The sequence below is a fragment of the Megascapheus bottae genome, chromosome 8 (assembly GCF_031878675.1).
Source record: "Megascapheus bottae isolate mThoBot1 chromosome 8, mThoBot2.hap1, whole genome shotgun sequence".
In the NCBI taxonomy this organism is placed as follows: Eukaryota; Metazoa; Chordata; class Mammalia; order Rodentia; family Geomyidae; genus Megascapheus; species Megascapheus bottae.
In genome coordinates this window covers 68,423,969-68,446,663 of record NC_143516.1, presented here as the reverse complement: position 1 = coordinate 68,446,663, position 22,695 = coordinate 68,423,969, and the positions used below count along the sequence as shown (strand labels likewise).

The window sequence follows — 22,695 nt, the reverse complement described above, 5'->3', positions numbered from 1 at the left end:
AGAAAACAGGACGTGGGGCTTGGCTCAAGGGTAGGGTGGTAGCCTTGAGCTAAAGAGCCCAGGGACAGTGTCCAGGCAGAGTTCAAGCCCCATGACTCATCAAAAGAAAAAAAAAAAAGAAAGAAAAGAAAGAAAGAAAGAAAGAAAAAGAAAAGAAGAAAAGAAACTCAATAGCATATTGGGTAAAATGTGAAAATTGAAGAGGTATAGCCTTCATTTTTCACTGGTTGGGGTGTGTGTGTGTGCAAGCCAGTCCTGGGGGTTAAAGTCAGGGCCTGGGTGTGGGTGTGTGGGTATGTGTGTGCGCGTGCGCAAGCCAGTCCTGGGGGTTAAAGTCAGGGCCTGGGCACTGTCTCAGAGATTTTGTTTTCAAGGCTAGTGCTCTAGCACTTGACCCATACCTCCCCTTCTGGCTTTTTGGTGTTTAGTGCTCTGCCACTTAAGCCACAGCACCACTTTCAGTTTTCTGGTGTTTAATTGGAGGTAAGTCTCATGGACTTTAGTGCCAGGCTGGCTTCAAACCACAACCCTCAGATCTCAGCCTCCTGAATAGTTAGGATGACAGATGTGAGCCACAAATACCTGGTCCTTCACTGTTTTTTGTTTTACTTGGCCAGTCCTGGGCTTGAGCTCAGGGACTAAGCACTGTCCTTGAATTTTCTCAAGGCTAGAACTCTACCACTTGAGCCTCAGCACCACTTCTGGCTTTTTTCTGTGTATGTGGTACCGAGGAATTGACCCCTGGTCTTCATGCATGCTAGGCAAGCACTCTACCACTAGGCCAAACTCCTGGCCTCCTTTACTGTTTTAATAGTAGTTTATTTTCTTATTTCCTATGATATAAGTTACATAGAATCTGAAAAACATTTTCTCCAGTCTTTGAGAAAGCTTCTCATTTCTGTGTATTCTTCCTTTATGGCCGCATTTACTATTTTTAGCTAACATTCATTCTCATCTGTTATTATCCAGTTACTTTTTGGTTTATATTCACACCAAAGAATGGTATCCTTAAAACAAGAGGAGAATGAGATGCAGGATAAGATCTAAAGAGACAAAATAGTTACCTCTCCCAGGCCTTCTAGTGCTCGCAGTACAACCAGGGCTATAACTCCTAGGTCTGCAGCCAGGGGAGTGAACAGGGTGAATATGGCAGTGCCCAGGATCCCAAATCCCAGCAGCAGTTTCCCGCCTACTCTGCTGGCAGCGTATCCTCCAGGAATCTGTGTGATGATGTAGCCATAAAAAAAGGAGCCCAGAATCCAGCCTTGAGTTTCTGCATCCCAGTGATACCTTTTACCCTGTGAAATCAACAAGTCAAGAAGTCAAGCCTGAGACCTGCCCATGCAGCCCCCTCCTCTCCTGGCATGTAGTACAAAGAAGGGAAATTGACAACTGCTGTTTTGAATTCTAGTAGGTGGGTAAATCTCTGTAACACAGACACACAGTTTCTAGAAGTGAGTGGAAAGAACGGAAAGTTACGCTTCACAAAACCTTGTTATTTTATATAACTAGACTAGAGGATGACCTATCAGGCTTTATAGAAACCCTCACCAAGGAGACTTAAAAAAGAAACATAGGTTTGATCTGGAAGAGCTATAAAACAAGATATTGTACTAAGGCAAGCTTTGGAACCAAATCTAGATTTAAACTTCCCTTTATTATTTACTGGATAGATAATCTAGAAAGACTAAGGTTTGATACAAGGTCTTTTGTCTGTGAACATGAATAAAATGGTTATCTCTTGCCCTCTCTCTTTTCTTTTCTTCCCTCCTTTCCATCTCCCTTCCTTCTTTCCTTTTTTTTTTTCCTTTGGTAGGTGCTTGTGTCCTGGGCCACTGACCCTGAGCTCTTTTGCTCAAGGCTAACACTCTACCACTTGAGCCACAACTCTACTTTCAGCTTTTTGGTGGTCAATTGGAGGTGAGACTTTCATTGACTTTCCTGTTGGGGCTAGCTTTAAACCATGATCCTCAGATCTCAGCCTTCTGGGTGGGCAGGATGACAGATGTGAGCCATCGGTGCCTGGCAGGACTTGTCTTTTTTTTTTGGTCATGGGGCTTGAACTCTGGACCTGGGCACTGTCCAGTTTTCTGGAGATAAAGAGTCTCAAGTTCTTTAGTGCCTGGGCTGGCTTTGAACCGCAATCCTGAGACGTCAGCATCCCAAGTAGTTGGGATTACAGGCATGAGCCAAAGGCTCCTGGCAGGACTTGTCTTTTAACTAGTGGCAGCACAGAGTGTAAGGCAATGAGGAGTAAGTGACTAATCTGAACAGCTGGAGATCTTCAATGCATGGAGCTGTGTAACTATGCCACTATGTTGAGAGCCATTCCTAGATTTCTTTTTATTGCCTACAAGGTAGAGGAAGTGTAGGGGCTAAATCAATGAAAGGAAAGAAGAAAAGCAAATCACATTTGTCAAATTTTAGATCTACTGAACTAGCCAGTAGAACCACTCTTGAAGGTGATAGGTTTGAGTGGAGAAATTAGGTACTGTATGTCATTTGGTAACATTATTACTATTAAATGCAGCAAAGTAAAACATTTACTGTGTAACATTCAATTCGATTTCTTTACTTTTTGTCTGAGTCTGAGACTTGAACTTGGTATCTGATGTTTTCACTCATTGGCTGGTACCACCTGAGCCACATCACCAATTCCTGTAACATTCAATTTTACAAACACGAACACACATTTATCAATTCCACTAGAACACGAAGCAGATCAAATACTTTAAGAAGCTCATGTTAGGTATATATATAATGTTGGAAAGAATGTCCTAAGAAATTTACCAATTTTCATTTCCCATCCTGCAGCTAAGATTATCTAAATTGTCCTGCAACTGTAATTGTATAGTTGAAACATATTAGTAAATAACAGTCCTGTTAAAAAGTACTTATTGCAATATTTAAAACAATCAAATCATATGACAGGCCAAACAAGTTTTTCTTTTCTTTTTTTGCCAGTTCTGGGGCTTGAACTCAGGGACTGGACACTGACCGTGGGCTTTCTCAAGGCTAGCACTCTACCATTTGAGCCACAGCATGTCTGCCTTTTTCTATATATATGGTACTAAAGAACTGAATCCAGGGCTTCATGCCTGCGAGGCAAGCACTCTACCACTAGACCTATTCTCCCAGCTCCCAAACAAGTTCTCTTCCAGATCCCTTCAGATCTGCTAAGAGCAGCAGCAGATTCAGTTGTAAATGACTATTCAACCAGTTCCTGAGGAAAACACCAAAATGTACAGTACACGTAGAAATAAATGTTTCCTTCTCTGTCAGATAAGGAAATATTTTTTACTTGGAAATATTTTATGATTAATAAAGTTGGTTTGTTTACAAGGTAGCACGTACCGTTTGGTTGTGAAGAACTTTTATCATTGCATTGTGCTCAGCGCACTCCTGGGAACTTCGATTATTTTCTGTGGTTGTATTTGAATCTACCATATCCACCAACGCAACACTCAGATTCACACGTAATGCATAGAGAACGAAGAAACCAAAAAAGGACAAAACGGCTAAGTTGTAACGAGCAGAACAGCATACTGGGGCTGAAATAAAGACCCAGAAGAAAAATTCTATTCAAAAAGTAAGTTATATGATGTCTAGATCATAAAATGGTCATTAAAAATTTAAAATTGTTATTAATAGGTGATGTACAAAAGTTACACGTCAGGTAAAGAGTACATTTGTTTTTTTTTTGAGATTACATGAAAAGTAAACTTCTCTTTCATTTTAGTACAATTATTATTATTATCATCATCATTAAGGTCATATACAGTGGGGTTATAGTTTTACATAAGTCAGGTAATAAGTGCATTTCATTTTTGAGTATGTCACCCTTCCCTTGCTCTTTCTCAGTTTTTCCCTCCCATCCCCAGCTACAAGTTGTATAGTTATTTTCAACGTATTATCTTGTGTCACTGCTGCATCTGTTTACCTTTTGTCCCTCCAATTCTGTGAAAAAGGTCATTTAAAAAAATAAGGACGCAAATTAAGGCATGAACATTTTCTTCTGATTAAGCATATTTGAAATGATTTGTCAAGGAGAATTTGTTCCCTGTATCTAGTTTTGATCCAAATGTAACACATGAGAGTTCAATAAGGCAGGTGGAACAGAGACAGGTGCCAGTGGCTCACACCTGTAATTCTACCTACTTAGGAGGCTGAGATCTGAGGATTGCCAGCCTGGGAAGAAAAGTACCTGTGAAATTTTTATCTCCAATTAACACTCAAAAACTGGAAGCAGGGCCGGGAGTTTGGCCTAGTGGTAGAGTGCTTGCCTAGCATGCACGAAGACCCGGGTTTGATTCTTCGGTACCACATACATAGCAAAAAGTCGGAAGTGGTGCTGAGGCTCAAGTGGTAGAGCTCTAGCCTTGAGAAAGTCCAAAGACAGTGCTCAGGCCCACGACTGGCAAAAAGAAAAAAACCCCAAAACAAAAAAAACTGGAAGCAGTACTGTGGCTCAAGTCATAGAACACTAGCCTTGAACACAAAGAGGCTCAGGGACAGAGGTCTTGAGTTTAAGCTCCGAAGAATACAGGTAGTAACAGCATTAATGACTTTGCTCAGAAAAAAATCTTTGTGCCACATTGAAATCCATCTCCTAATCCCAGTCTGCTGGCCAAGGTAATACACGAGAAAAACAGGAAGGGGGTTTACTAGCATCACCATTCTAAGAAATCTATATAACACACGGTCAGTCATGGCATAGCAAGTACTCTGCTGGTTATGGATTAGTACCTATGTCATTGTAAAGGTAGTACAGCAAAACAACAAGCAACCAACCAACCAACCAACCAAAAACAAAATGAAGCTATGCAGTATCCTAGCTATACTCGGGAGGCTGAGATACAAGGTTTGTGGTTCAAAAATCTGACCTAGCAGGAAAGTTCGTGAGACTCTTATCTACAATTAACCATCAAAAAGCCAGAAGTGGAGCTGTGGGGCACTTGAGTAACAAAGCTTAGGGGCAGCACGTAGGCCCTGAGTTGCAAGCGCAGTAGCAGTACAGACACATATATGAAAAAACCCAAAGCAGCACCATGGCTCAAGAGGTAGAGCATTAGCTTTAAGCAAAAAGTCACCCAGGCCCTGAGTCCAAGCCCCAGTAGCAGCACAAAACAAACTTCCCAGAAAACAATTACAGAAGAATAAGGCACATGCCTCTCTTTTTCTGGACGTAATGAAGTTTGAACTTAGAATGTCCCAACAAAACTCCTCTTGATAAATTTCTTACCTTCATCATCCCCAGTGGCTTGGTTTAAATCAGAAGTCATGATTAATATTTAAGGCTGTCCTAAATGAAATGCATTTAAGAATCCAGAAGAAAACCTGCAGAATCTATGACAGTTGCAGCATGAATGGCAGTTGCTCAGTAGCTATCATGCTTAAAGGGCCCACAGTAAAAAGGGAAACAGAAATCAAGAGAAAGTGAGCACGTGAGAAGAGGGGTTGACTCAATCTTCACTCTAATTGTAGATACATGCAAGGATTTTTTTCTTCTTTATTGAGTTGCAGAATTGGAGAAGTATGTGTATTTCAGGACACTGAGGGCAATCAGTCTTAGTGATGAGGAAAAATTGCTTAATCCAGGGTGTATAAAATTTTAAATGTGGTCAGTACTGAGTGGTAAATAGTCAGTTAAAAGATACATATACTTGGGCTTGAGGATTCAGCCGTAGAGTGCTTTCCTACTATTCACAAGGCTCAATCGGTGGTCAAAAAAAAGGGGGGGTAAAAAGGGAGGGTATCTATTTCATATGCAGGACTTCTAATATTATCATGAATGTTTTTCCTTGACTCAATAAACTGCTTTTAATGATTTCAAATAATATTTTTAAAAAGTATAAAAGTGGTCTCAGTCCTAATTCCAATTGCAGTGATTCAAATGGGAAACATTAAAGAATACTATACTTTAGCATTAATATACTATGATCCCACTCACTTTTTTGGAGGGGGGGCAGTCCTGGGACTTGAAGTCAGAGCTTCAAGTTCTTGCTTGGCTTTTTAGCTCAAGATTGGTGCTCTACCACTTGAGCCACATCTCCAGTTTGGGCTCTTTTGATGGTTAACTACACTCTGCCCAGGCAGGTTTCAAACTTCAATCTTTAGATCTCTGCAGATCTGGTATTACAGAGCATGAGCTACTGGCACCTTACTTCCTACTCAGTTTTCTAAAAGCCTTCATATACTTAACAACTACGCTATCTGTGCAAGTTAACAGAAAACTTTTTTTTTTTTTTTTGCCACCAGTCCTGTTGACTGAACTCAGGGCCTAGCACTGTCCTTGGGTTTTCCTCAAGGCTATTGCTGTACCACTTGAGCCACAGCACCACTTCCAGCCTTTTTCTATGTATGTGGTACTGAGGAATCAAACCTGGGTCTTCATGCATGCTAGGCAAGTACTCTACCACTAGGTCAAACTCCCAGCCAATGTGACTCCTTTTCTTAGGGGTATAGTTACTAAAATTATGTTACTACAGTTAGGTCCAGATAGGTAAGAACTGGATTTCTATTTACATAAATTTGCTCTCTGCTCTAATCAAATGGGCAGCTGTCTAGTTAAGGACAGCTTAGATACTGAAAGGCTTGTTATATAGTATAGTTTCCCCCCACCCCCCAACTCTCATCCTCCTTCCCTCTCTCCCTCTCTTCCTTTTATTGTCCGTCGCTGGTGTGCTATCTCCAAGCTCTGTGTGTGTATGTGTGTGTTTTGGTGCTTACTGGACCTGGGCCTTTGTCCCTGAGCTCTTCAGCTCTAGGATACTGCCCTACCCCTTCAGCCACAGCACCACTTCCCCTTTTCTAGCGATTAATTGGAGATACCAGTCTCTTGTTCTTTAGTGTCTGGGCTGGCTTTGAACTCGATCCTCAGATCTCAGCTTCCTGAGTAGCTAGGAGTAGCCACTGTGCCAGCCTCCTCAAGCTCTTTTGCTCAAGGCTAGTGCTTGACCACTTTGAGCCACAGCCCCACTTCTGTTCCCCCCCCCCCCAGGTGGTTAATTGAAGATGAGTTTCACAGGGGCTTTTCTGTATGGGGTGGCTTCAAACTATAATCCTCAGACCTCAGCCTTCTGAGTAGCTGGGATTACAGCTATTTGCCACTGGCAGCACATTTTCTTTATTATAGCTACATCAGACAGGACATGGATATGTAGGGGGCTGGTATTATACACTTACCACATTTGGGAAATTAAATTATACTATTTAAAATAATCAGGGACAAGAAAATTCCAGATTCTTGCCCTACATTTGCTTTGTCAAAATATTATTTTAAGCTGGGTGTGGTGGCTCACACCTGTAATCCTAGCTACTCAGGAGGCTGTTATTTGAGGGTCAAGATTCAAAGCCAGCCTGGGCACAAAAGGACTTGAAACTCTTATCTCCAATTAACCTCTAGAAAATGGGAAGTGGCTCCAGGGTAGGACTACTGCCTTGAGCTGAAGAGCTCAGGGACAACGCTCAGGCTAGGGGTAGTGCAGTAGCCTTGTGCTTAAGAGCTCAGGGATAGCGCCCAGGCCCAGAGTTCAAGCCCCTCTACAAAAAAAAAAAAAAAAGAAAAAAGAAAAGAAGTTACAGATGAGTAACTTTATGTCTAGAGGCAGTCAACAATCAGAAAACAAAGTCTACAAAAATGTCACAGATATATGATGACAAAGTTTTAAGAAATAGTAAAAAGTAGTTACTGGCTTTATAATTACAAATTTAGCCAGAAAGATTTTTTTTTTGTGGGTCATGAGGCTTGAACTCGGCCTGGATGCTGTCCCTGAGCTCTTCAGCTCAAGGCTACCGTCCTACCCTTGAGCCAAGTCCCACTTTACGTTTTCTAGAGGTTAACTGGAGATAAGAGTCTCAATTCCTTTTGTACCCGGGCTGGCTTTGAACCTCTGAGCCTGATCCTCAGATAACAGCCTCCAGAGTAGCTAGGATTACGGGTGTGAGCCAGCACTCCGGGAAAGAAAGATTTTATTTGCAGAAAATGGGAGAGTAAAATGTGCCTGTGAATTTGGACAGCCTTTGAAATTAATCCAACAAGAGCAAGCTTGCATGACCAAGAGAGAGAACACCTACCACACGAAAATCAAGTTCAAAGCAAAGTCACACTTGCATAATGAACAGAGCATCAATCAAAACAATCAGCTTCTAGAATGTCCTTTAAAGTTCGGATATGTGAAGTGGGTAAAACTGAGAGAACCCAGGCTGATACTGGAGTGAAGTAGTCCTGGGAATGAAGGTCAGCTCTGGTTGACACCAGCTGTTGGTCTTTGCAGAAGTTACTTTAATTCTCAGGATTTTCACACACACACCTTTTCCCCTCTGCCTCCATCCACCCTCTCCCCCCCCCGCCCCCCCAATCCTGGGGCTTGAACTCAAGGGCCTGAGCTCTGTCTCTGAGCCTCTTTGTGCTCAAGGCTAGTGCTCTACCACTTGAGCCACAGTACTACTTCTGCCTTTTTAAGTAGTTTATTGGAGATTAGAGCCGTCATGGACTCTTTTTGCTTGGACTGGCTTTGAACTGTGATCCTCAGGTCTCACCCTCCTAAGTTAGCTAGGATTACAGGTGTGAGCCACTGGCACCTGCGCAGTACTCTGTTATGGCAGTTTGAATTCAGGTCCTCAAGCTTATTGGCTTGTCAGCTTGGTCCTTTCTCTACAATTCCAGTCATGCTTCAAAGTCCAGCTTTTTGTCATTTTGGAAATAGAGCCTAGTAGACTCTTCTGCTCAGGTTGGCTTCTTAGCTTACTAAGTAGCTAGAATTATAGGAATGAACCATCAATGCTTTAATCGTTTCTTAAGGGATCAGGAGTTATTTAAGGGCTGAGCTTGGTAGTTTTTACCTGTAATCCCAGTTAAACAAGGGAGGAAGGGTGTGGCCTAGTGGTAGAATGCTTGCCTAGCATGCACAAAGCCCTGGGTTCGATTCCTTGGTACCACATACACGGAAAAATCAAAAGTGGTGCTGTGGCTCAAGTGGTAGAAAATAAACCTTGAGAAAGCTCAAGGATAGTGCCCAGGCCATGAGTTCAAGCCCCAGCACTGGCATAAAAAAAAAAAAAAAGAAGGCACAACCCAATGGTGGCTCACATGTGTAATCCTAGGTACTCAGGAGCTTGAGTGGAGGGTCATGGTTCAAAGCCAAATGGAAATACAGCTGTGGCTCAAGTGCTATAGTGCTTGCTAGCCTTGAGTACCAAAGGCCAGCACCCAGGGATGGAGTTCAAGATCCAGGGCTGGTTTAAAAAGAGAAAGAAAAAAAGGGAGGTAGAGGTAAGAAGACTGCTGTTTGAAACTGGCTCTAGGCAAAAGTATGAGATACTATGTATGATAAAAACTAAAAGCAAAAAAGACTTGTACCATGATTCCAGTTCTTGTCTAGCAATCATGGAGCACTAAGCTATAAAAAAAAAAAAAATCCCAGTAGGGACTAGGTGTTTGGCCTAGTGGTTGAGTGCTTGCCTAGCATGCACGAAGACGTTGGTTCGATTCCTCGGTACCACATATAGAATAAAGCCAGAAGTGGTGCTAAGACTCAAGTGGTAGAGCTCTAGCCTTGAGAAAGTCCAAGGACAGTGCTCAGGCCCTGAGGTCAAGCCCATAACTGGCAAAAAAATAAATAAATAAAATAAAAAATAAAAAAATCCAATACTACTCTCCCTCCCAAAAAAGATATGTAGGAATAATTTCAAAGGATTAAAAGGAATGGACAGGGCTGAGGGCATAGCCTAGTGGTAGAGTGCTTGCCTAGCATGCACAAAGCCCTGGGTTCAATTCCTTGGTACCACATACACAGAAAAAGTTGGAAGTGGCACTGGGGCTCAAGTGGTAGAGTGCTAGCCTTGAGCAAAAAGTGTCCAAGGACAGTGCCCAGGCCCTGAGATCAAGCCCCAGGACTGGCAAAAAACAAAAACAATAAAAGGAATGGACATTTCTTATATGAACAAATTACAAAAAATTATGACACAATGGCTGAAATATAAACACTGACTAGGGATATGATAAGGACTATATTCATATATGGGAGAATGGTACCATTATTGAATTTAAAAAATGTCCTTGCTGGGTACTGGTGGTACATGCCTATAATCCTAGCAATTTGAGGCTGAGAACTGAGGATCACTATTCAGAGCTGGTTGGGGCAGGAAAGTCTGTGAGAGTCTTATCTCTGATTAACCTTCAGAAAATGGGAAATGGAGCTGTGGCTCAAAATGGTAAAGTGCTATCCTCAAGCAGAAAATCTCACAGACAGTATTCAGGTCCTAAGCTCAAGTCCCATAACTAACAAAAACAAAACAAAACAAAACAAAAAATGTCTATCTTTTAGAGATACACATAGAAATATTATTCCTGAAATTATATGCTATCTGTGATTTGCTACACAGTAATCATGCTTATGACAAGACTGGCTGGCCATGAAATCATAGCTTATTTAAGTTGAGTACTGGTTAGCTGGAGGCTCATTTTACACTTCTTTCCATTAAAAAAATAAACTTTTCCATAAAAATTGAAGGTCCAAGGCAAGTGCAACAGCTCACTCCTATAATGCTATGCAGGAGGCTGATACCTACGATCAGTTCAAAACCAGTCTGAGAAAGAAAGTCCTATTAGATTCTTATTGCTAATTAACCACTAAAAAGCTGAAAGTGAAGGTGGACTCAAATGGTACAGCACTAGCCTTGAGTGAAAGAGCTAAGGGACAGCACCCAGACCAAGTTCAATCTCCAGTACTGAAACCAAAAAAGCTAATAGGAAACCAAAACACAAAAAAACTGAAGGTCCAGATGAAATCAATGTGAAAGAAGGCAGTCACAGAGGCATGTAGGAAGGAGGCCTCACTATGGTTATGTTGTACCCGAATTCCTAGAACCCCGAAAAGACCACCAGAGGCCACAGTCAAAGCTAAAAAGCAAGGGTCGTTTATTTTTTTTTTAAATAATCATTTTATTTTATTTATTTATTTATTTTTGGCCAGTCCTGGGCTTGAGCTCAGGGCCTGAGCACTGTCCTTGGACTTTCTCAAGGCTAGAGCTCTACCACTTGAGCCTCAGAACCACTTCCGGCTTTTTTCTATGTATGTGGTACCGAGGAATTGAACCCGGGTCTTCATGCATGCTAGGCAAGCACTTTAACCACTAGGCCAAACTCCCGGCCCCAAGGGTCATTTATTTATGAGTCTAGACTCGGGCCTCCGCGTACCTGTAGCCAGCAACACTGAAAGGCCCTGAGCAAGGATTTTACACAGCTTTTATAGCGGAATTACAATTACCTGATTGGCTATTTGGTAACTCAAACCACTAGTTGAATAAGAGCTCAGGTGTCTAACCACTGAGCACCAAGCTGTTACCGCCTGGGGTTCAAGTACATGGGCCCTAAGCAAGGGGTGAGGGGGTCATTCCCAGAACATGGGACAATCTTGGCACAACAGTTAGAGCAACTAAGAGAGATGGCATGGGACAAGGCTGACCAGAGGAGGAAAAGAGTTATCAGACATGTAGGTGTCAGAGAAGTGATGGGTATGGTTTTAGATGGGAAGTCAGTTTGGATAGTGTCAGGACTCTGATGGTGAAGCAATGATTACAAAGGTGGCTCAGTTCACACACTCTGAGGGCAGAGGACAAGTCTATGGAAGTATCAGTTTGGAAGGAGCCATTCCTCCTTGCAATGTGAGGCATTTACACCTTGCAACCTTATTATCTCTCGAGAGAATCGTGGGAAATAGGGGTGGTATCCCCTCCCAAAGTCTCTTCCCCCCCTCTTTGACACTCTATTTCAAAGAAACAAAGATGTGAAGGTTTACTAGAAAAGAAATATGGCAGGAAAAGAGAGCATGTAGCATGGACATGCCGGTGGGAGGCTCTCACTCTGTGGACCACACAGGTCTGGAACTCCTGGGCACATATCATTGGCACAACTGAACACAGGATTCTGAGATAAACAATGAAGCTGGGAAAATCTGAAATGTCTTTGCGTTTTTTTAAGGGCTTGTACCAGAGCTTGAACTAAGAGCTGTGAGCTCTTGCTTGGCGTTTCCTGCTTATTTCGGGTGTTGCATTATTTAAGCCACATCCATTCCAGCATTCTGTTGGTTCACTGGAAGAGTCTCAAGAGTCTGATGACTAGGCTGCCTCAAACCCCAATCCTCTGAACTCAGCCTCCTGAGTAGCCTTAGTATTTTTTTAGCATGTATTCACTGTGGCGGTTGGGAGGGGCCTGGGCCAGCCGGAAGAAGTCCTGCCAGAGCCTCACTCTCCCTTTGCTTTAAATTGTCTCTGTATTGCTTCAACTACCTAATACATGATCAATATTACATGAGTAAAATTATTCTGCTGTATTGTATAGGAAGTAATGATAAGAAGGAAGTTAGAAGGCATTCAGACCATCCTAGACCTATCTACATAGTAAACTCCAGTATCAGGGCACACGTGCACGCACGCACGCACGCACGCACGCACGCACGCACGCACGCACGCACGCACACACACAGAAGGCAAGGATATGTGGAGTCCTCTGTAGGGACAGGCCGACAGTACATACTCAGAGGGGCTGACCCTCAAAAAGGGACAACTCTCTACAGGAGAGCAGGAACTGACTAGCAAAAACCTTTAGCCTCAGTATCACGTTTAAAAAAAAAAAACCTAATCCCATTGTCAGTGGCTCATGACTGTAATCCTAGCTTCTCTAAGAATTGTGGTTTGTGGTTCGAAGCCAGTCTAGGTAGAAAAGTCAGTGAGACTCTTATCTACACTGAACTACAGAAAAAGCCAGAAAGTGGAACTGTGGTTCAAAAGGTAGAGTGCTAGCCTGGAGCAAAAGCAGCTCAGGGACAACATCTAGGCACTGAGTTCAAGCCCCATGACTGACAAAACAGACAGACAAAAAACTCAAGAAGTGCTAAAGTTGATTTTCTCCTACCACAAGTAAGCATATCTTTGGTACAACAATATTGTGAATCAATAAAATTAATCAATCACAAATGAAATACAATATGTATCTTATCCTTTCAGTTGGTGGAAACTGATAAATGAAGGATTGTTGGGCTCTATTATTCCTTGTACAAAGCTCCGCCTCTCCTTATCTAAACTCAGTGGTATTTATCACTGTCAGGCCACCCTTCCTCCATTACTCTGATATCTTCTCTGAATTCCCCAGGTCTCCCAGAAAGCAAAAGACCCAAGTAGTTAACTGGAGATAAGAGTCTTGGGACTTTTCTGCCGAGCTGGCAGATCTCAGCCTCCAGAGTAGCTTACTCCAGGAGTAAGCTACCAGTGCCTGGCTTCCAAGAGTCTCTTATCTCCAATTAACCAGAAAAAACCTGGAAGTGGAACTGTGACTCAAGTAGTAGAGCAAAAAAAGCTAAGGGACAGAACCCAGGCCTCCTGTCCAACACACACGCATACACATAAATATAGTTATTCTATTAATAGTAGTCTCAAGCCCTTTAACAGCAGTAAAATTTTATGATAAGGGCATTTTGTCAGTCTTTTTCCCCCATGAAAAACAAACAAAAAAATCTATTTGGGGGATAAATACTATCTACTGGTAGATTACAGAAACATAAATGTAAAAGGTAAGGGGAAGGGAAATGGGGACCAAAATATGAGGAAGGGTATCAATGTGAAGTAATGCACCTTCTACCTGGTGAATATAATGTAACCCTATTAATTACAATAAAAATATATGAAAAAAAAAAGGTAACTGGCTCCTCAGGAGGCTGAGATCTGAGGATCAAGGTTCAAAGCCAGTCCGGGCACTAAAGACTGTGAGACTCTTATCTTCAATTAACCACTAGAAAACTGGAAGTGGTGCTGTGGCTCAAGGGGTAGGGCAGTAGCCTTGAGTTGAAGAGCTCAGGGACAGTGGCCAGGCCCAGAGTCCATGACTGACAAAAATAAAATAATAGGTAAAATGTATCTGAAAATAAGGAAAGGGAAGGTGGCATAGAGTTTGAGTCTGAGTCTCCCAAAAGTCTTAAGTTTCCCCGGTAGAGATGACAGGCAGATCTATCACATCTAGCATTTTTTCTCTTTTTTCTATCAGCCATAGGGCTTGAACTATGGGACTGGGCACTGTCCCTGAGCTCTTCAACTCAAGGCTAGTGCTCTACCACTTGAGCCACAGTGTGACTTCCAGTTTTCTGTTGGTTATTTGGAGATAGGAGTCTCATGGACTTTGCTGCCTGGGCTGGCTTAGAACTGCAATCCTCAGGTCTCAGCCTTCTTAGTAGCTAGGATTATAGGTGTGAACCACAGGTGCCAGCACACCCAGCTCCTCCCCTCCACCCCCAATAATCTTTATCCAAGTAAAACTCACAGGACAAGTGTAAACATCTGGGATTGGAGCTGTGGCTCAGTTGGGAGAGCACTAGTCACTGAGCAAGAACATCAGGTACAGAGTATGAGTCTCAGTATAAAGAAAAAAGACAAAACAGAACAAAACAAAACCAAAAACCCAAACTGTAAACATCTGTCCAATACATTCAAGATCAAAAGGATTGCCTGGAAGACAATTTGTTATTTTACACTAGTCCTTTTCCCTTTCCTTTCCTTTCTTTGTCCGAGATTGGATTTGAACTCTTGATCTGATACTTGCACTTTTCGGCTGACACTCTATCACCTGAGTCATGCCTCTGGATCCTTACATTGCTTTTGGTCTGTCCATCTTCATGTTTTATTGAGTGAAACTAAATGTACTGTTTTCCATGGCAATATCTACATGATAAATATAAGACTGCTTATGATCAGGTGGTAATTCTAAAATCCCTATGTGCACACACTCTTTCTCTCTGTATTGTTATTATATATTAGTTTTTAGTGTCCTACACTTTATCTTGATGAGATCTCACATGAGTTTGGTGGCTGCTTCTGCTCAGGATGTACTTGAGATTTACCTATGTTTATAGATACCACTGGTTGTCCCATTTTATTATCAACATTCCACTGAATGGACATGCAATTTGTTTATCCATTTGCCAATTGATCTAAATTGTTTCTGGGTCACCTCTATCCCCTGGCCTTCCTGGGGCTTTAACTCAGGGCTGGGGCATTATCCCTTAGCTGTTTTGTTCAGGGCTAGAACACTACTACTTAAGCTACAGCTCTACTTCCAGTCATTTTTTTGGTGGTTAAGAGTCTTGTGGATGAAGTAGAACAATGAAAGGGGTAATGTCAATCAAGACACATTGTATTACTTATAAATTAATTTCTTGAATGGTAACCTTTTGTACCACTACTTATATATAATAAAATATAATTAAAAAAAGATCATGGACATTTCTCACTAAGTTGGCATGGATTTTAGCTTCCTGTGTAGCTAGAATTACAGGTTTGAGCCACCAGTACCTAGCTTTGCTTCTGGTTTTTGGCTATTTAAAAAAAAACCACACCACTATAAACACTGTGTAGTTTCTGACAGTATATGTTAACCCTAAAAAAATTCCCCAATAATTTTCCACAATAGCTATACTAATTTGCACAGTTATTATGTTGTGCAAGAATTTAAATATTTCATATCTTTGTCAACATTTTATTTGAATTTTGGCCATTCTAGTAAATGTATAATGGCCCACTGTGGTCTCAATCTGTGATTTTGACTATTACGTTTGATACTTGGGCCAAAATTTGCTTATATTTATTTACATGCAAATTCATTTCAATTGCAACAGAATACAATAGTCTTTTAGAGACCATTTCCGTTATGGCATTTGGGTTATTTTCCATAGGGAAGTTATATAATACTAATACTATAAGTCACAGAGAAAGGTGGGTTTATGGGATTATGTCCAATTTCCGGGTAAAATGTCAGTTTGGTATAGCATTTACATTTAACCTTCAGTAACCTGAGTTCTCACAGGTCAGGTAAACAAATGATGTTGCCACCTTTACTGCCACCATCTGGTAGTGTTAAAAACAAATAAAAAAGATAGCCACAGAAAAACACAATGGTCTTCAGCAACACTTAGGTGGACCTTAGTCACATTTCCAGTTTTTTGCATACACATATCTTTGAAGCTGTGAACTCAGGCAGTAAAATTTGATTTTTAGCTTTCATTTTTTTTTAAAGAAGCTCCATCACATAAAGGTCTCACAGCAACATATTGTAATTTTTTTTTTTTTTAGCTTTTAAAATTAGCTTCAAGGTCTTTCCTCAAGCAAATTAACCTTCGAGCTGTCTATCTTCTACAATCTATCTTGAAGATAACCCAACTGTTTCCTAACTTAAATTGTAGTCTGTTAGATAGGGTAGGGTAGGGGGAGGAAATGTCTGCAATAATTTTAGTCTCACACAGCACAATGTCAAGGTTACGCAAGAACTATTCCCGGAGCGATGGGGAGAATGATGGAAGGGGCGACAAGGTGATGGAAGGAGTGACATCGATGAGGATGCTCTGGACTTATAAACGGATTTGTTGGATGCCAACCTCTTTGTACAACTCCTTAAAGACAAAAGAAATTTAAAAAAATCTTTTGTACGCTCTCGATCCTGTGCGAGTCTCCGCCCGCTGAGGAGCAGTCGCAGGTGCGGAGCTCCGGGGGTCGAGGGAGCCCCCGCGCCCGCGGCCCGCAGGCCGGCCCCCACCAGCGGCCGCCCGCTCGGCCCCGCAGGGCTGCACCCGCCGGGGCTCCGCACAAGCCACCCGGGGGCGTCGGGCCGGAGCCCGGGTGGGCGTCCCTCCCCTCCCCGCCCGGGGCCCCTCGCGCCTGACAGCCCCGGCCGCCCGCGCCGGCGCCCGTTTCCCGGGACACACCTGCCCGGCTCCCACCGCCCGCCGCCCGCCCCGACAGGCTCGACCGGTCCGAAGCCCCCGGCCGTCCCGCCGCTCACCGGCTTCGGCGTGGCCGACGGCCTGCAGGAGAGGCGTGCTATCGGAGCTCTCCTCATCCTCCTCAGCCACCGCCGGACGCCGCACCGAGGGCCTCATCTCGCCTTCCGAGAGCGCCGGCGCCGGAGACTCCTCCGAGAGGAGCGAGGCATCCAAGGCCCCCAGGCCGCGGCCGGGCGAGGAGGGGCGAGACTCCGGCGTCGGCGCCGCCCCCATCCCGGCGCCGCCTCCGGCCACGTCCCGTTACCGAGGCCACGCCCACAGGTAGGCGCGCCCACTCCGCCCCTCCGCCATCTTAGGTTTGGGCAAGTCCGGCGTGGGTGGAGCGGGAGGGCGGGGGTGGGGGGGAAAGGGAGGAGTTCCGGAAGTTCCGGCCGGGTGGGCGGTGCCGTCGTGCGGAGTTTCGCGCTCGTTTGGCTGTACACGTGCCGGCTGGCGGACACGGGGTGGGGGAGGGGAGGAAGGTCCAGCCCTCTGACGCAACTCGATCCCGGAAGTGGACCGTGAACCCGTTTTGTGAAGGGGCGGAAGTAGGAACTTGGGACGGCTTCTATTTAGGTCCCGCCCGGGAAGTGCGCGGGGCGTGGTTCGCGGTCTCTGTTCTGGGGGTAAGTCAGCAACCTTCGTGCCGTCCCGTGACCGGCGGCGTCCCTGAAGTAGCTTCTGAGGCGGCAGGACAGCACCGGGAAGCTGTGCACGCGACAGAATCGCCAGAACTACTCGATGTGGGCAGAGCTCCGGGGAAGAGGAGCTAAGGAAAAGCCCACTCAGTAAGAACCATCTGGGTACAGGCAGAAGCGTTGGATGCCGATGCCCTCTGGGGTGCTGTTGCACAGGGGAGGCTTGCAATTCAGCCAGTCAGTCCATAAACCAGATAAGAGGGTTGGTGAGGCCCCAGGGAAGCCGGGGCCAGGGTCTTAGGTACGGACGACGAGGGGACGATTTCTGAAAGCATCCACAGCTTCCTGCTCAGTTGATGCAATGCAGTTTGTCAAATTAAGATCGAAAAATTTAGATCTGTTCGGGGACACATTGGCCATTCTTGCCAGCTGAGTGGGACATAATAACCCAGTGGATCTTTTTCTTTTAAGTTTTTATTAAAGAATTTATTAACATGGATTTTTACATCATATTTCAATGGTCATGTTTAACAAACAAGTGTTCAAGAAGGGAATCTCTATATACAATAACTAACCCAGTGGATCTTTTTAAAATAAAGGTGACGTCTCAGCGGGCCTGGTGCTGTGGTTAACTTTCTGCCTAAATATTTGGGGCTGAGGTTTACCCTTAATTCAGTAAAGCCCACCATAGTGTGGGCTTGTCTCAATTAGTTGAAGGCATAGAACAAAGCCTCTTTATCCTCCCTTTCCCACCAAACCGGGAAATCCTCCCATTTCATTTGCACTGTCATCCCCTTAGGGTCTGCACCAACAGTCTCTTGGGTATGGCATCTGCTGACTTACATCAGAATGCTGAGGCAATAATTTGTTTTTATTCTCTACTCCATCACCTCCCACCCTCTTTCTCTTTTCTCTGTCCCTACTGACATAATAAATTGAAATAAAGAGTCCAGTTGTTCTGAAAGATTTCAAGCTGGAGACAGTCGTAATTATTTTTTCTTGTGTTTGTACTGAATCTTTAATTCAGGACCTGGTCAAGGATAGCACTCTACTCCTTGAGCCATAGCTTCCACTTCTGACTTTTTGCTGGTTAATTGGAGGGAAGAGTTATGAGGATTTTCTTGCCCAGGTTGACTTTTGTAAGGGTTGAAGAAAGAAGACCTCCACGTGGTTGTTCAGGCAGAAGAGAGTATTAGGAGAAATAAAAAACCAGACAGCTGACCTGTGTAAGATGGAGGTGTGCAGAGCCTGAACCAGATGAAGGTTGAGGGGCAGGAGGGCGAGTTTATGGAGGGGAGAGAGATTATATAGGGGAGAGCCATTAGGATGTGTGGGCCAGCAGATTTGGAGGTGACCTCAGGGCCTGGGGGGACTTCACACTGTTCTCAGGTGGATCAGTCCCCTGGATTACAAGTGCTAGGCAGGAGCTTGTTGGGAGTGCCACATGCAAAGAGAGAGAACAAAGTGAGGGGTCATCTTTCCTGAGCAGACCTAACAGCTTTCAACTTTGAGCCTCAAATCTCAGCCCCCTGAGTAGTTAGGACTATAGTCATGAGCCTGGCACAGGTGCCTGGGATCAGAATTTTTCTTTCCTTTTTGCCAGTCCTGGGGCCTGGGAGCTGTCCCTGAGCCTCTCTGTGTACAAGGCACTCTAGCACTTGAGCTGCAGCGACACTTTCAGCCTTTTCTATTTATGTGGTACTGAGGAATCCAATCCAGGGCTTCATGCATGCTAGTCAAGCACTCTACCACGAAGCTACATTTCCAGCCCCTGTTGTTGTTGTTATTATTATTACTATTATTGTGGGTCATGGGGCTTGAACTCAGCCTGAGCACTCTCCCTGCACTCTTCAGCTCAAGACTACAACCCTACCCTTGAGCCAAGCCCCACTTCCCATTTTCTAGAGATTAATTGGAGATAAGAATCTCAGGTCCATTTGTGCCCGGGCTGGCTTTGAACCTTGATCCTCTGCCTCCTGAGTAGCTAGGATGACAGGTGTGAGCCACAGCACCAGGCTTTATATTATTTATTTTATTTTTGTTGTTGGTGGTGTAGGTAACTCCTTCCTTTACCAACTAAACCAGTACTGTTGAACACATATGTAATTTACAAATTTCTAGTAACCACATTGCAAAATATTAAGAAAAAACAGCTGGCGCTGGTGGTTTTCACCTGTAATCCTGAGATCTGAGGATCATGGTTCAAAGTCAGCCTGGGCACTAAAGAACATGAAGCTCTTATCTCTAACCTCTAGAAAACAAGAACTGGAGTTCCGACTCAAGGATAGGGTAGTAGCCTTGAGCTGAAGAGTTCAGGGACAATACCCAGGCCCAGAGGTAGGGCAGTAACCTTGAGATGAAGAGCTCAGGGACAGCCCCAGGCCCAGAGTTCCAGCCCCATGACCCACCAAAAAAACTAAAGAAATCCATGAGACTCTAATTAACCACCAGAAAACTGGAAGTAATGCTGTGGCTCAAAGGATATGGTGGAAGCCTTATGCTGAAGAGCTCAGAGACAGTCCCCAGGCCCAGAGTTCAAGTCCCACAACTGACAGAAAAACAAACCAATAAAAGATGTAATTTTTTTTTTTTTTTTGCCAGTCCTGGGCTTGAGCTCAGGGCCTGAACACTGTCCTTGGACTTTCTCAAGGCTAGAGCTCTACCACTTGAGCCTCAGCACCACTTCTGGCTTTTTTCTATGTATGTGGTACTGAGGAATGGAACCTGGGTCTTTGTGCATGCTAGGCCAAATTCTACTACTAGGCCAAATTCTTGACCCCAAGATGTAATTATTTTTTAAATAATATACCCTATTTAATCCAGTGGATCAAAATGTTCAGTTCCACATCTATTCACTATGAGAATATTCAGGTATAGTTTTTGTATTAAAGTACAGCTCCATTCTGGCCAGCCACTTTCCAAGATGACCACAGCCACCCTATGTCTCAGGATGCCATGCTGGACAACATAGCTATGTGTCACTTTACTCTTTGCACATTCCCCTTTGCCTTCAAATTCAAATCCTGCTTTTGATGGGGAAAGATAGATTTGTGGCACTGTCCTTTACCCATTTCTGGAATAATTGAAATCATTTGGGAAAAAGCACTTTCTCTAACCCCCTCTCTCTGTCTCTCCCTGTCTCTGCCTACCCCCCCTCCCCCCCGTGCTGGTACTGGGGCTTGAAAACTCAGAATCTCAAAGTTGATTCAGTTTTTCCTCTATTATGCCGCTAGTTCTGCCTTTTTTTCTTCTTTTCTGGCCAATTGGAGTCTCTTAGACTTTCTTAGCCCAACTGCCTGTGAATCTCGTTGCTCAGGCTCTTGAGTAGCTAGGTGTGAGATTCTGGCACCTGGCTACCCTTCAAGTAGCACCAAGCCTCTAACCCTTTGTGTGTGTGTGTGTGTGTGTGTGTGTGTGTGTGTGTGTGTGTGTGTGTGTGTGTGTGTGTGTGTGTGTGTCTTGGAGGACCTAGTTGGTATTCTACCATTTGAAACACAGCTCCACTGCCAGCTTTTTGGTAGTTAATTGGGTATGAGTCTTCTGGACTTCCATGCTCAATCTGAGTTTGAACAAGCCTCTTGAGTAACTAGGGTTTTAGATGTGACCACAGTTTTGCTTAATCTTGGGAGTCATTTTTAATGATAAATGTGTAGTATAATGAGATTGTTAATTTCTTCTTACAAATTATATGATACTTTATCAGTTTTCCTTTTATTTACTTGATATAGGGAAGCTGAAAAGTAGCCAGGCTAAAAACAACATCAAAATGATATAACTAACATGCTTCTTTGAAAAGCCTAGCAGAGATTGATGTGGAACATTTAAATACACTGGAAAATTTATGAAGACATATAGTGTATCTTTTCAGTGTCAGAGAAGTTTACATGAGCCATGTTTAGCAGCTGCAGGGAGTCAGGAAACCCAAATTATATCAGATAGGAGACTTACCCAGGTGCCTGGAAGCCTGGTGACCTTCACAAGTCAGCTGAAAGTGCACACAGAGCAACAGGGAGATTAGAAGATCAAGGCTCCAAGCTGTTCTAAGCAGCATGTGATACTAAAGTGAAGCTGAGTCAGCCCTTCCTCACAGTCCTTTTTCATCAGAATTCTTTCCACAAGATAGATGCATATTTTCTGATTCTGGAAAGGCTTAGTGACTTAGAAACTACTAATCATTTTGTAACAGAGAAACAGGAAGGATATTCACACACACACACACACACACACACACACACATACATTTTTGTGCCGCTACTGGGCTTGAACTCAAGGAATGGGTGTGGTCGCTTTTTTTTTTTTGGTCTGTTTTTGTTTTTTAAAGCCTCCCATTGTAACCATGACATGTGAAAGGGTATCAATGTGTGGGAATTAAGGCACCATTTATCTGGCAAATATCATGTAACCCTTCTATTAATTACAATAAAAAGTATATTTAAAAAAAAGCCTCCCATTGTATTTTTTTAAATTTTATTTTTTATTGTAAAGGTGATGTGTATAGTCAGGTAGTGAGTACATTTCTTTTTGAACAGTATCATCCCCTTCCTCATTTTCTCCCACTCCCATTGCATTCTGCAAGAAGAAAACGCTCGCAGGCTTTCTCTCGCCCCCTTCCCTCCCCCTGCACTGTGAACAACCGTGCCATGAGAAACACAGAGAAGGAGACTGGACTCTGGAGATAGTTTTTTGGGGCACCAGGAGGCTGAAGCCTTCCTCCAGCTTCCTGCTTTGTTTTTTTATGGTGAAAAAATTAAAGATTAGAGTCTTACACTGTGCACATCACCTTGACAATAAAATAAAATAAAAAAAAAAGTCTTACAGGCTTTCCTGCCTGCGATCCTCAGGTCTCAGCCTTCCGAATAGCTAGGTTTAGTCACAGGCACCTAGATTAGCCTTTTTTTTTTTTTTTGTATCCCTATATGTTTTAGATGTGATTTTCTTTTTCTATAGTTTTACTGGTTTTCTGTCAAGTGATGCGTTAGAAAAGTCTCTAATGTAAAGTTAAAGCAATCTTTAAGATCTGTTCAAAAATGTCTGTTTCTAGGACTATTAGGTGCATATTAAAACATTTTGAAATTTTATTTTTTATTTTTATTTTTGCTGGTGTGGGGCTTGAACTAAGGTCCAGGGCACTGTCTCAAGACTAGCATTCTACCACCATTTGAACCACAGCTGCACTTCTGGATTGTTGGGATTAATTGGAGATAAGAGTCTCACAGACTTTCCTGCCTAGAGTGACTTTGAACCATGATACT

At 43.4% G+C, this 22,695-nt stretch overlaps 1 protein-coding gene across 3 annotated transcripts in view; it reads right to left on the bottom strand.

Moving 5' to 3' along the window:
- Window positions 1–17,094, bottom strand: part of Slc17a5 (solute carrier family 17 member 5) — a 51,007-nt gene extending 33,913 nt beyond the window's left edge. The window contains exons 1-4 of one of the 3 annotated variants that reach the window (XM_090338546.1): window positions 16,826–16,906; window positions 15,840–16,436; window positions 3,355–3,551; window positions 1,065–1,298 (exon numbers count right to left, since the gene is read on the bottom strand). In XM_090338546.1, the coding sequence (XP_090194672.1) occupies window positions 1,065–1,298; window positions 3,355–3,551; window positions 15,840–15,894 (486 nt within the window). In that variant the 5' untranslated portion in view covers window positions 15,895–16,436; window positions 16,826–16,906. Of the gene's footprint in view, window positions 1–1,064; window positions 1,299–3,354; window positions 3,552–5,242; window positions 5,330–15,839; window positions 16,437–16,825 lie in introns of those variants that run through there. The other 2 variants (XM_090338545.1, XM_090338547.1) reach the window with 2 other exon arrangements.
- Between the last annotated feature and the right edge of the window lie 5,601 nt (window positions 17,095–22,695).